This window comes from Bidens hawaiensis, unplaced genomic scaffold, assembly GCF_021521415.1.
Source record: "Bidens hawaiensis isolate Kalapana, Puna unplaced genomic scaffold, B.hawaiensis_p1.1 tig00077068_1, whole genome shotgun sequence".
NCBI classification, from domain to species: Eukaryota; Viridiplantae; Streptophyta; class Magnoliopsida; order Asterales; family Asteraceae; genus Bidens; species Bidens hawaiensis.
The window spans coordinates 6,578-21,626 of NW_027503285.1; the positions used below are offsets into that span (position 1 = coordinate 6,578).

A 15,049-nucleotide genomic window follows, 5' to 3' on the forward strand; every position below is an offset into this window, starting at 1 on the left:
TATGTAATATTATTACTTTGGAAAATCATCAATTAAAGCCAAGGTGTAGCTAATAAACCAAAGGAATACGCGAGTAAAACTTAGCATTAGTCCTTTATTTAGCCATAAATAATACGCTCAACACATCGCTTAACTCCCGCAGACATTCATATCACATAAACATTAGCCAACACGCTCATGATATGTTTTCTTTATCAAAAATCATTTCTCGTTGTTCAAGTTCTCAAATAACAACAATCATACTAGCATCGAGTCAGGCCTAAAAACTAACAAGGTATCCCAGATTTCAAAATAGGGATCATGCTATTATGAAAGGCTCACAATGCCAAGGAGTCGTGACGCAAGAATGCTGAAGAAACACTAACCGGACCCCGGGCAGATTACGGGTAACCTGGGGGTTAGATAGATGTTTCCCACGAGGGGTTAGACCCGGAGAAGATGGTTCTTCTGATAACCTGCAAAACAGACACCGTGAGCTTGTCACTGAGAAGGGGGGGGGGGGGTTTCCTCCTTGTGACCACCCTCCGGCGTGAGAATCAGACTAGATTGCTCTTTAAATATAAATGTATATTAAGAGATTGCTAGAGCAGATATCAGGTATAATATGATGATAATGTGATAAGATAAGATGATCATACCATTTGTGGTATTTATAGCCGAAGGTAGGTTTCCAAGGAGGTGTGGCCGGCTGCAACAGTATTCCTGTTCAACCAACAGTGGCCTACGCACGTGCCCTGCTGGTAGTTGGTGGGTAGGCAGCGGCTGATAGTGACCAGGCCTGCTGTGTACTATTCCTTTTCCACCAACTGCCGGCTATGCACGTGGTATGGCAGTAGTTGGTGAGTAGGCAGCGGCTAATAGTGACATACAGTACAGGAGCATGCTGCTCGCCATACTGTTGTCAATAAGCTGTCGTATCTTTAGTCAGATCTTTTGCCCATACCTCGTCAGGTACAGTACAGAAGATCTTCCCGTATCGTACGGACTGGCTTATTTGGGCGGGAGTATTCCCCCTCCCGCCCTTGTGCGGGATTGTTCCCGGCTTTGCTCATTCCTTCAGGTGACACTAGTGATTGAGAGCTAAGTGCCTTGTGCGTGTAGCCTTGCTGCGCGGGTGGCCTTCCCTGATGGCTTGTATCCGAGGCTGCGGGAACAGGCGGAGTCCTTCACCATTGGGAGGCATTTCCTGCGGGAACAGCTTGCATACTGCGCTTAAGGACGTCACGTCTCTGAGCATGGTGGGTCCTGCGGATCCAGTTGGTTTCTGCGCAGACGTCCCTCTTCAAGGTGAGTCTTGCGGGTCCAACTGGGCTCTGCTGGGACCTACCTCTTATCTAACCGGACCCCGGGCAGATTACGGGTAACCTGGGGGTTAGATAGATGTTTCCCACGAGGGGTTAGACCCGGAGAAGATGGTTCTTCTGATAACCTGCAAAACAGACACCGTGAGCTTGTCACTGAGAAGGGGGGGGGGGGTTCCTCCTTGTGACCACCCTCCGGCGTGAGAATCAGACTAGATTGCTCTTTAAATATAAATGTATATTAAGAGATTGCTAGAGCAGATATCAGGTATAATATGATGATAATGTGATAAGATAAGATGATCATACCATTTGTGGTATTTATAGCCGAAGGTAGGTTTCCAAGGAGGTGTGGCCGGCTGCAACAGTATTCCTGTTCAACCAACAGTGGCCTACGCACGTGCCCTGCTGGTAGTTGGTGGGTAGGCAGCGGCTGATAGTGACCAGGCCTGCTGTGTACTATTCCTTTTCCACCAACTGCCGGCTATGCACGTGGTATGGCAGTAGTTGGTGAGTAGGCAGCGGCTAATAGTGACATACAGTACAGGAGCATGCTGCTCGCCATACTGTTGTCAATAAGCTGTCGTATCTTTAGTCAGATCTTTTGCCCATACCTCGTCAGGTACAGTACAGAAGATCTTCCCGTATCGTACGGACTGGCTTATTTGGGCGGGAGTATTCCCCCTCCCGCCCTTGTGCGGGATTGTTCCCGGCTTTGCTCATTCCTTCAGGTGACACTGAGTGATTGAGAGCTAAGTGCCTTGTGCGTGTAGCCTTGCTGCGCGGGTGGCCTTCCCTGATGGCTTGTATCCGAGGCTGCGGGAACAGGCGGAGTCCTTCACCATTGGGAGGCATTTCCTGCGGGAACAGCTTGCATACTGCGCGTAAGGACGTCACGTCTCTGAGCATGGTGGGTCCTGCGGATCCAGTTGGTTTCTGCGCAGACGTCCCTCTTCAAGGTGAGTCTTGCGGGTCCAACTGGGCTCTGCTGGGACCTACCTCTTCAAGTCCCCCCAGTCCAATGTTCTTCTCATGAGTGTTTAATAAAGTGAGGTGAACTTTTGGACTTAAGCAGAGGGTTTTGAAAAGGGTTTTTTAAGGTTTTCCATGGGGATTCTTCCCGCGGAAGTCCTTGTCACTTGCAGAAATTCCCGAGTTTCCTGCTTGATCTTTGGGTATGATGCGGGTAGGCTGTAACCTCCTCGCAAGTCAGGAGCGTTGAGTCCCACTTGTGTGGATTCTCCCTGAGGTTTTGGTAGTTTTGAACATAGTGATCAATTATGTTAAAACCACCAATTCCATCCTGGAGCCTCAAAACAATGTAGTTCTCGACGTTCCCGCTATGCGGGGATGTTATTTCCGTTTCCGCAAGCATTGCCCAGAAGATCCTTCTTGGTTTCAATTCCCTGCGGAGCGCTAGGTATTGAAGGGTTTTGCCTTAACACTGTACCCGCGCTCGTCTTACGGTTACTTTACTTCCAAGGTACCCCTGGCGTCAATTCCCTGCGGGTGCTAGGTATGTGAAGGGTTTTGCCTTAACACTGTACCCGCACCCGTCTTATAGTTACTTTGTTGCCGGGGTATTCTTGGCTTCAATTCCCTGCGGGTGCTAGGTATGTGAAGGGTTTTGCCTTAACACTGTACCCGCATCCGTCTTACGGTTACTTGGTTGCCAAGTTATTCTTGGCTTCAATTCCCTGCGGGTGCTAGGTATGTGAAGGGTTTTGTCTTAACACTGTACCTGCATCCGTCTTACGGTTACTTGGTTGCCAAGTTATTCTTGGCTTCAATTCCCTGCGGGTGCTAGGTATGTGAAGGGTTTTGCCTTAACACTGTACCTGCATCCGTCTTACGGTTACTTGGTTGCCAAGTTATTCTTGGCTTCAATTCCCTGCGGGTGCTAGGTATGTGAAGGGTTTTGCCTTAACACTGTACCCGCATCCGTCTTACGGTTACTTGGTTGCCAAGTTATTCTTGGCTTCAATTCCCTGCGGGTGCTAGGTATGTGAAGGGTTTTGCCTTAACACTGTACCCGCATCCGTCTTACGGTTACTTGGTTGCCAAGGTAAGGGGTATTTTCCCGCTTACTTTTGAATCTTTTTGAATTTTGAAATTCGAAGAGTTGGTGAAAGGATAAGAACAGTCCAAACCTCTGAAACGTCGTGCGACGGTTTCTTCTGACTGTGTCAGGACGTGCAGGAAGTTATGGTGACGTGACAGTACATGGTCATTCCAGACGCTTTTTCAGGCGCGTGGGCACGATTTTTCGGGCGCGTGGCCGCGAAATTAATGGTATGCGTCCTGTCAACAGCTGTTGCCAGCTTGCTTTTTGCCACGTGTCATAGTTTCATTGCACCTTTGATTTCTCTCTCTTCCGCATTAAATTCATCGCATTAATTGCGATTAGTATATAAAGGGGGAGAGGGTTCTTTGTAATCCACACTTTCACTCTTCTCTTCATCTTCAAAACGATTTCCGGCGAATACTCATCTTTTCAGTCGAGCATTCCCTTGAAATCGTTTTCTTCTTTCTGCAAGATGTCTTCACGTGATCTCGAGTCTACAGCCGATGACAAGAGTACTGCTGGCGAGTGCCAGTGTGCTCTGCCTGGCGATCTGTATCAGTACATCGTCAGGAAGTTCATGCTCGAGTCCCTCGAGCCTGAGTTTCCTGAACCCCACCAAACGGTGTACGATGCCCCCAGAGGCAAGATCGGGGTTTATGCTGCATTCTTTGTTTATGGGAATCTTAGGTTCCCATTGACAAAGTTTGTTTACCGTGTCCTTGAGAGGCACGGTGTGCACCTGACCGAGGTGCATCCGATGGCGATTGCCAAGGTTCGCCACTTCGAGTGGGTGTGCCGGATTCTGGGCATTGAGCCCTATGTTGACCGCCTGATGACCTTCTACACTTGGAGGTGCATCCAGGGGTGGTATACGTTGATAACCCGGATTAAGGGTTTGAAGATTTGCGCAACCGAGCGCAGTCTTCGCTCGTGGAAGCGGGAGTTCTTCTACATCTCCGCTCGCCCCATCCCCCTTGCCATGAAATTCAAGAACGGGCAAGCACTTCCCAGCCTTCACGCCTCCAACTAACAGGAGGCGGAATGGTTTGCGAAGATATCCCGAGTCCAATCTCCGGTTTACCGGTTTGCGGAGTCCGGGATGGTGATGCTGGGGATGAGCCGAGTGTGGAAGGCTGCGGATGCGCAAAAGATCCCAATCGTTCTCGAATACGGTTCGAACTCTGTTCCTTACGGTATGCTTTGTTTCTTTACGCTTTTCTTTGTAGATAGAAAAGGTTTTGATACTTGTATATTTTCTTGTAGGTTGTGCATCGGGTCTTCTCAGAGACCTCGTATGATGATGCTATGAGCGCAGCCCTCAACGCTTCTCACGAGGATGGGGAAAAGGCCGGCTTCCTGCTTGGTCTAGGGTTCGTTGAGAAAGGCATCCCGCCTTCCAACTTCCCTTTGTACAATGTTGATACTGAAGCTGTTTACGACCAAGCAGTGAATCAGTATGCCGCCTTCCCGCATCCGGTGGTGGAGAAGGTGAACCAAGTTGCTGCTGCTGATGATGGGCTAGCTATCCTTAAAGCTTTCCTTGAACTGCCATGCTCTACTGACGGTGCTGGTCCAAGTGGAAGTGGCCCTGAAGCCTGATCCTGAAAATCCCTTCCCACTGCTAGGATAGATTTAGCTTGTATAGATTTACTTTCTTGTATGCGGGTAGTTACCCGGCCCTTCTTGTAATGAATCATTGTGAAATATAAATCTTTTTGCGGGTAAGACCGCTACTTTCTGGATTCCTTGCTTTATAAACGTTATATGACTTGCATACTTTAGTTTAAATTAGCAATTTTCCAAGTGTAGAATAAGTTAACCTTTGAACGTGGTAGATAATAGGTTGAAATTTTGCTTCCTCTTTCGTGATTGTGCGGGTAGGACCGTCACTTGCACTTAGTAGGATGGCTAAACTTTACCTACGTCTGACCTGCGTGTAGGTTTTACTCATCTTTTCTGAGGATAAGTTAACCTTTGAACGTGGTAGATAATAGGTGTGAAGTTTTGCTTCCTCTTTCGTGATTGTGCGGGTAGGACCGTCACTTGCACTTAGTAGGATGGCTAAACTTTACCCATATCTGACATGCGTGTAGGTTTTCCTCATCCTTTTTTGAAATTTCTAAGTGTTTAGGATAAGTTAACCTTTGAACATGGTAGATAATAGGTTGAAGTTTTGCTTCCTCTTTCGTGATTGTGCGGGTAGGACCGTCACTTGCACTTAGTAGGATGGCTAAACTTTACCCATATCTGACCTGCGTGTAGGTTTTCCTCATCCTTTTGTTAGAAATTCTGTTTTGAGTAACCGTTCGACGCGCGGTTGTTAATAGGTTAGTGTTCAGTTTCCTCTCATGATTCACGCGGATGGACCGGCACTTTTATTTAATGGGATAACTGAACTTTTCCCCTTCAACTGACCTGCGTGAAGGTTTGCCGTTTTTTGGGTTTATGCGGGTTTTGCCGCCTTCCCCACGCAACAACTTTCCACGTATTTATGCGGTGAAAACCGGCATATCCGTGTTGAATAAATTAACCGTTCGACGCGCGGTTGTTAATGGGTTAGTGTTCAGTTTCCTCTATCATGATTCATGCGGATAGACCGGCACTTTCATTTAGTAGGATGACTGAACCTTTCCCCTTTAACTGACCTGCGTGAAGGTCTGCCGTTTTTTGGGTTTATGCGGGTTTTGCCGCCTTCCCCATGCAACGACTTTCACACTTATGTATGCGGTGAAAACCGGCATCAGTGTTGATAGTTAAAAGTATAAATGTAAAATCATCAGCGTCGATGTTCTAAGGAGAATCATTTCCATTAGAAGTGGCTCTTGGCCTTTTCTTTACAAATTTGGAATTGATTTACATGCAAACTGTGTAATTGAGCTCCCTTCCATGTTGTTGGGATGGGAGTGCCATCGAGCCGATACGCACCTGGTTCGGGATCTCGTTCTTTACGCAGCATGTAGTCTCCACATTGAAGCTGGAATTTTTATTCGTGTTTTCCCCAGCTGGGGTTCTACACGCATCAGCCTGCTCAGCGTTCATTGCGCCACGAGGTGCGCGAGCGTCCCATCTCTGACGAATGCCTCGACCATGTCCTTTACGTCTATGCATTCTTCGGTGTTGTGGCCTTTTGTCATGTGAAAGTCACAGTATTTGCTCCGATCAGCATTGTGACGATGTCGGATTATTTGAGGCTTTGGCCATGGGAGCTCCTCAGTAACGAATATCTCGGTAACGCTTTTGGTGAGCGGCGTCCATCTGGAGTTCTTGTTTGACTGTACGTTATCCCTTCCGCCTAACCGATGCTGCAAGCCGGATGTGTCAAAGTTTACCCTTGACTGCCAAATGCCTAGCTTCCGCTTTTTGTTTAATCGGGCGGTAAGGACGTTGTCTTCTCTTATTTTCTGGGTGTAGAGGTTTGTGCTCTGTGGGAGATCTCTACCCAGTTGCTTCTCCGTTTCCGCAAAGCGTTTAGCTGCTGTCATGATGGCATCCCATGTGGATGGCATGCCATCTTTACCCGTTAAGGTGCGGATGAGCTCTGGGTCGTTCGCGCCCTGAATAAAGGCAGCGCGAACAAGATCTTCGCTAATGTTACCCAGACTTAGCTTCTTCGAGTTGAAGCGAGTGATGAAGTCTAGCAAAGATTCATCTTTTTCTCGAATGCACTTGAGGATTGTCCATTGCTCCTCGGTATACTTTCGTTGCTGGCTGAAGTGTTGGCTAAACTTCTGTTGGAAGTCAGCCCAGTCGTAGATGTGGTTGACCGGTAGACGATCGAACCACGCTCTAGCAGCCCCGACAAGCGTCATTTGGAACATGTAACACCACGTGGGTTCCGTCCAACTACTGACGGTTGCCCCCCCTATGAATCTGTTCAAATGATCATCTGGGTCGGATATACCATCATATGTGCCTATGCTGGACATTTGTTTGGCACTTTTTGGGGCAATTGCTTCTGCAATGTCCCTTGCAAATTTGGACGTTCCTGCATTTGCAACATTTGGTCTGAATGTTTTGGAGAAGTCACGTGGACTTCCACCTGTGTTTTTTGGTTTGAAGGCTTCTCCAAAATGCCTTCTCGGTTGGGAGTCCGTTTCCTTACGCTTCCCTTTTGCCCTATGGCGAGGGTTTGCGTCGGAGTCGGACTCCGAGTCGTCGTCCAAGTATTCTTCGAATTCGTCAGCCTGTTGGACGGAACGCAAGCGTTCGTCCAACTCAGCTTGGAATTCCTTCTGACGTGCCTCCGCCCATGCCTTGACTTCATCGAGTGTTTGGCGGGGGAGTCTTATTCGTTTCTCTAACTGGGTATCGGTGAATCCCAGTGAGCGATTATTTACTGCACTTGCCCCAGCTTGGGTAACTGGGGTAGTGTTCGTAAGATTTACTTCACTTGCCCCGGCTTGGGTAACCGGGGTAGTGTTTGTAAAAACTGTGTAGCCGGTATTCCCCCCAGTAGCTGGGGTTGTGGTTACCGGAGTTTCTTTAACCATCTTTCCAGAAGTTTGAAAAAACTGGAGAAAAATGAAGTTCTAGCTTTATGCACGGATGGCGCCAATGAAGAAACACTAACCGGACCCCGGGCAGATTACGGGTAACCTGGGGGTTAGATAGATGTTTCCCACGAGGGGTTAGACCCGGAGAAGATGGTTCTTCTGATAACCTGCAAAACAGACACCGTGAGCTTGTCACTGAGAAGGGGGGGGGGGGGTTCCTCCTTGTGACCACCCTCCGGCGTGAGAATCAGACTAGATTGCTCTTTAAATATAAATGTATATTAAGAGATTGCTAGAGCAGATATCAGGTATAATATGATGATAATGTGATAAGATAAGATGATCATACCATTTGTGGTATTTATAGCCGAAGGTAGGTTTCCAAGGAGGTGTGGCCGGCTGCAACAGTATTCCTGTTCAACCAACAGTGGCCTACGCACGTGCCCTGCTGGTAGTTGGTGGGTAGGCAGCGGCTGATAGTGACCAGGCCTGCTGTGTACTATTCCTTTTCCACCAACTGCCGGCTATGCACGTAGTATGGCAGTAGTTGGTGAGTAGGCAGCGGCTAATAGTGACATACAGTACAGGAGCATGCTGCTCGCTATACTGTTGTCAATAAGCTGTCGTATCTTTAGTCAGATCTTTTGCCCATACCTCGTCAGGTACAGTACAGAAGATCTTCCCGTATCGTACGGACTGGCTTATTTGGGCGGGAGTATTCCCCCTCCCGCCCTTGTGCGGGATTGTTCCCGGCTTTGCTCATTCCTTCAGGTGACACTGAGTGATTGAGAGCTAAGTGCCTTGTGCGTGTAGCCTTGCTGCGCGGGTGGCCTTCCCTGATGGCTTGTATCCGAGGCTGCGGGAACAGGCGGAGTCCTTCACCATTGGGAGGCATTTCCTGCGGGAACAGCTTGCATACTGCGCGTAAGGACGTCACGTCTCTGAGCATGGTGGGTCCTGCAGATCCAGTTGGTTTCTGCGCAGACGTCCCTCTTCAAGGTGAGTCTTGCGGGTCCAACTGGGCTCTGCTGGGACCTACCTCTTCAAATGCGAAGGGGTCGTGACGTTTGGCAAATTGAGGAAATTAAGCTAAGCCCAGATACATAGGTCCTTTCAAAATAATCACAAGAGCTGGTAAACACGTACACTCTCTACAGTTAGTGATCTTATTCATCACAAAGTCAAGAACCAAGCAATGATCACAAGACATGCAAATAATAAGTTTATATATGTCAAAAACAGTCAAAAACACATGTGTGTAGCTTCCAAATCATGGGACACAATGCATACCCAAAAAAAATAAAAAAAAAGTAGAAAATGTACCCAAAAACATAGCAATATTCATGGTTATTTAACTTTTCACTCAAAAGCCCATGAATTCTCCCTGTCCACCTGGCTCCTCCTGCTCTTCTGGAGTGAAATCATTCACGAAGTTGAACGTCTCGCGGATCTGTTCAGAACTCTTACCTTTGATCATGTCAGCAACTGTTTGACAGCCTAGATCCTTAAGGCTCTTGATGTTCAGATACTCGGAAGACTGGAACAAAAACATAAAACCTTTTATTAAATTAACAACGCGTGTAATAAAACTTATTGATATATAATCTGGGAATGAAAAATTAAAGACTGACCTGAATAAGATCAAAAAGAATGCCTTGCTCCGCTTTCATAAAGTTGGCATCAAACGACTTAATATCATCTTCGTTATAATTCGGTGCCGACTCCACATGTTTCTTACAATATTCAATAACCTTTGACAGTTTCTTGCCTGTGACTTCAGGAAGAAGGATGGTGGTATCAGAAACACCGGTTTCAATCATGTGTTGGATCGTCTGAGACTCCATCGCCACCGCCTCATCAACCTCGAACGTCTCACCGTCGGAACTGCTTAGCAGGATGGTCTTCTTGGACGACATGACAGGATATTTAGAACCACAAAAACCCTAATGCGGAAATTTATAAAACTTATTATGGATGCCGTGATGGGTGCTGTATTTATAGTGAAAGTTTTGAAGATGTTTTGAGTTGGGCCCAAATTCGATTTCCTTAAATTGTATTAAACTGCCCTTAATTATATAAAACATAATTATGTTTAGCCCTTAGCTTGTTTTATATTTCAAAACTAGACTAATTGCTAATATATAAATATTTAGGGTGTGGTGGAGTCAGGATAACTGGACGTTTTGGTAGGGTAAAGTATCGTCCGCCCCAGCTAAGGCTTTTAGTTAATAGATTACTAGTGTGTTCCCTTCGCGCGCATTGCACGAGGAACTTAGTAATGATATTAAGTTTTTAAATGCAAATATACAAATATATTATAATGACTATCACCTCGATAAAAAAATTATTGATGTAAGTATAAAAAAATAGTTTGTATTAGTTCGGCTCATTAAAGTATCAACGTGGTACTGCACTCACTATATAACTTACAATAAAAAAATTATATTCTATTGCGAACACAATTTCGTTTCAACGAAACTTATAAATTAAGCGATTGTCGTGTTTCAAATATATATGAACATTAAATTTTTTTCCAATTTGTTTTAAAAAGGACTTTGATGTATATAATCCAAATAAAAAGAATATATAAAGCACCAAACTTTCTTCTATGTTTCCCGACAATGGAAAAAAGTTGTTAGGGAAAAATTAGAAACACATTGAATAAATCATGACCAAAGAAAAAACTTAAAAGCCACTCGCATACTAGTAGGATCGAACCAGGGTCTAGAAAACTTTTAATGTTCGAAGCCTTGTATCTCAGCCACTAGAACAACAGATGCGGGTATTTTCTTATTAAACTAATTTTGATATCCTTTTTTGGTACATATAAATTTTTTAAAACTTTTCAATCGCGGCCTTATTTTATCGGAGGTCTAAAACCCTAACTTTACCTGACATCACTATATGGCCGGCCCTGGCTGTCAATATTTATTTTGAAAGAACAAAACAAACAGTTAAATTATCATATGTTAACTATTACATAACTGGAATACACATCATCAAGCATTATAAAACAAAATATTATGTCGGGTTACCCAGGTATATGGGGCTATGCTATCGGGTAATTAGATATATTACAAATCCGTTTTACATCTCAAACCCGAGAAGTGCTTTAAAAGTGTTCCCAAACTCATCTCATACCTAATGGGACGGTCTCAAATATTGCGGGCTTTGGGGTTTTCATTGGGTTCAGGCCTAAATACCACCTGAGAACCAACTTACATGGTAGTACAGATAAAAGAAAGACATTAGGGTTTCAAACAAGTGATCAACCGATTTTGAAAGCCGAACAACGCAGAGGAATCATGACATTGTAATTGTCTTACACATATATGAACTCAAACCCACAAAGTCACGAAAACAAATGCAAATATATATATAAATATATATATATATATATATATATATATAGGTAGTGTACCAAAAAGACCCAAATACCCTTAAGTGTTACCCGCGGGTCAGGGGATCACTCCTCACAAGACACCCATGGAACATATGGATCAACCGCAGAACTTTGTAAAGGAAGAACACCCTTATCACACGCGGAAGCATCCAGGCATCCTCAAACGTCATCCGCATGACGGCACATCCGCCCGTCAAAATGACCAGGAGGTAATGCCAACAGGACAGCTGTAACTAACCAATTACCTTCTAGAAGAGTTACCAAGGTTATTACTTGAAAAGTACGTGACCGATCAACCAATGAATGAAGGACACATGGCCAGGTTGTTATAACCGTGCACATGGCCAGGGTTACATAGCATCCTATCATATCAAGACACGTTTCCTGGTTGTTATACCCATGCGCATGCAACATATAGCTCAACCTATCATGTGAGGACGCATGTCCAGACGGTTACGGGAGCATCTTCTAGATTGGGACAGCTGGCCCAATTATATTTCCACACTCTTCGGCTATAAATACCCTCTCAATCTCCATGAGATATTCATTCACTCCCCACGATCTATTTTCAATACTTAAGTACTTTCTCTCTTTAAGAACTGTACTTATTCTCACGCCGGAGGGTGGTTACGGGAAGACCCCCTCTTGTCCTTCCCGTAACGAGCTCACGGTGTCTGTTTTACAGGTTCCGGTCATTGGACTTTGGGAGATTGAGCTCATATCGTAGTTGGTTGTTATCCGTATCCTACCCTGTAGACTCATTGGATCTAAGACCCAACACGTGATCGTAGATTCATGTTTCTTCAATATATGATCACAACACAACCGGTTTATGTCAAAAATAATCTAAAGGGATGATTAAAAGTAAAATCAAACAAAACCCATTTGTAGCTTCCAAACATCATGGGACCAACTCAGTGACTGATCCATGATCAATTTCTTATGAGTTTAATTTTTTTGGGTGTTCAAATATTTGCACAACCAAACGTTAAATTTTTCATACCAGTTGGGCCTTGTCGGAGAATATTATATAATACGATATCATAATAAAACAACACATACTAAAAACTACATGGTCATTAAAAATGGAAATCGTATGAGTATACTAAAACTTTTTATATATTGTTTTAACATAAAATATAAAAACCAATGGGTTCTCGTAAACTCAGTGAACCCATATTGAATTTGCCCCTGGACAAAATGCCTACCCATAAGATCGAAAAGCAGAAAATGTACCCAACCACATAATACTAGTATAATCCTTTAAAGGTCAACTAGAGCTACTAGGATTCGGATAGATTATAGACACCCTTGCATTCTTCCTGTCCATCTCCTCCTGCTCATCTGGAGTGAAATCATTCACGATGTTGAACGTCTGGCGGATCTGTTCAGGGTTCTTATATTTGATCATGTCAGCAACTGTTTTACAACCAAGATCCAGTAGGCTCTTGATGTTCAGATACTCGGAAGCCTGGAACAAAAACATAAAGCCTTTTATTAAATTAACAACGCGTGTAATAAAACATATTGATATATAATCTGGGATTGAAAAATTGAAGACTGACCCGAACAAGATCAAAAAGAAGGCTTTGTTCCACTTTGATAAAGTCAGCATCAAACGACTTAAGATCATCTTTGTTATAATTCGGTGCCGACTCCACATGTTTCTTACAGTATTCAATAACCTTTGATAGTGTCTTGCCTGCGACTTGGGGAAGAACGATGGTGGTATCAGCACCACCGGTTTCAATCATGTGTTGGATCGTTTGAGACTCCATCGCCACCGCCTCATCAACCTCGAATGTCTCACCATCAGAACTGCTTAGCACGATGGTCTTCGACAATGACATGACAAGAATTAAGAATGACGACGGTTGCATGGTGCGGTATTTATAGTGAAATTCTTGAAGATGTTACGAGTTGGGCTCAAATTCTATTTCCATAAACTGTATAAAGAGTTTCCTGGTATAAAATAGTTAGCTTATTTAGCCCCTTAAAGCTTGTCTTATAAGTTACTATATTAATTTACGAAAATATGTTATGACATATTTATATGGTAAGACTAGAACTAGAACATGTGTTGTGGAACCCTGAAACCGGCATGAACGCGCCAGAATGACCACTGCTACATCGTCTCCATGTAGGGGCGCGATAGAGACAACAGGCACCTTTTCAAATGTTAAGTTGGCGGTATGTTGTTGGTGTGCGTGTTATAGTTTTGCTTCATGTACTAGGGGTTTTCGAGTTAAAATTGATGGGTGGATTGATGTACTAGCTACTTACGAGCTTCCATTCTGGAACGTGCCAACATAGTACCCCGAGGTTCCGTACTCGGGGGATGGAGATGATTAGGTGGGCCAGCGTATATAAAAAGGATTATTTAATAGATAAATTCTATATAAAATTATAAACCAATCAAGCATTTTAAACTTCTTCGGACCTCTACCACTCTTGAATCTCATTATTTACACCTATACTTTACTAAATCTTATATTTTCTAAGAACAATGAATTTATCATTGTTTGATTCATCCGAAAAAGATGAGCCACTACATGAAAACGGTGCATTTGCGACCACATTAAGTACTACTCCTTATGCTTTAAGGTGCTATAACACTAGGGATAAGCATTTTTTCCCGAATACCGTACCCGTACCTGTTCAGTACCCGTACCTGTACCCGTAAATGTCTATTGGGTACGGGTATGAGTACCTAGATTTACTGATTATAGGTACGGGTACTTTCGGGTACATGTATAGGCATTACGGGTACGGGTACCCGTTTAGAATATGTAGGAGTTTTTATTAGGTTTCCGGCATTCATAACTTTAACTTTCAAGCGGGATTTTCAAAACATAATATATATTAGTTGAATAACTTCATTCTCAATCTATATGTGTGTATATATATATTGTGTATTCGTATATTTTTATTTCATGTATGTGTAATTGTGTATATCATTAAATAACATGTACTAATTTTCTCTCTTGTTTTTCTATAGAAATTAAGGAAGCAATAAACAAAGAAAAGGAAAATTGAATGGATTTTATATTATTATTGATTTGTTTCATTTTTAGTTTTGGTATTATGTTTTGGTTGCGGTATTATGGTTCTCGTTATGGTATTACGGTTTTTGGTATTATAGATAATTGATTGTCTGTATCGTACCGTTACCTAGTTTAGTGGAGACTTAAAAAAAAAGGAACAACGGGGTACCAAAGCGGGTACCGTACCCAAAGTACCTATACCCGTACGTGTACCCATACTCGTACCCGTACCATATAATTTGGGTACGGGTATGGGTACCAAGATTTACTGATTTTAGGTACAGGTACTTTCGGGTACATGTACAGGTAAAGGTACGGGTACGGGTACGGCCCCGATCTCATCCCTATATAACACTTCCTTAATAAGTTGTACTTTGTAAAAAAAATGTACAAAAATTTGTCACAAACAAATCTAAACAAGGAGTAGCTAATGACTGCATAATATAACACTATTTCCCTAATACAATTGCCTTGATTCCTAATGAACTTGGTTCAAACAATTCAGTTATAGAGCAATCAAGTAAAACTAGGTCAGACATCAATTATCCACAAAATTGATTCAATAATGAAGTAGAAATTAACAAACCGGAGGCTTGAGCTTTGACTGATATGGACTTTGCACAAGGGCGGATCTAGCTACAAAGATAGGGGTATGCCGGTTACCACGAGTTTCAAAATTTTAGTAGAACGTCTATGTGAAAAATTAGAGTGAACCCCTGAATTAAACTATGATCAGTCTATAT

The 15,049-nt window shown here is 43.7% G+C and overlaps 1 protein-coding gene and 1 pseudogene across 1 annotated transcript; both read right to left on the reverse strand.

Annotated features, from left to right (window-relative positions):
- Positions 1–9,218: 9,218 nt before the first annotated feature.
- Positions 9,219–9,810, reverse strand: LOC143606767 (SKP1-like protein 1A pseudogene; annotated as a pseudogene).
- A 2,628-nt stretch (positions 9,811–12,438) lies between these two features.
- LOC143606768 (SKP1-like protein 1A) lies at positions 12,439–13,210 on the reverse strand. The gene is made up of 2 exons (XM_077082425.1): positions 12,828–13,210; positions 12,439–12,733 (listed from the first exon to the last, which is right to left on the reverse strand). The coding sequence occupies exons 1-2, from the start codon at positions 13,140–13,142 to the stop codon at positions 12,533–12,535; spliced, it is 516 nt and encodes a 171-aa protein (XP_076938540.1). The 5' UTR covers positions 13,143–13,210; the 3' UTR covers positions 12,439–12,532.
- Between the last annotated feature and the right edge of the window lie 1,839 nt (positions 13,211–15,049).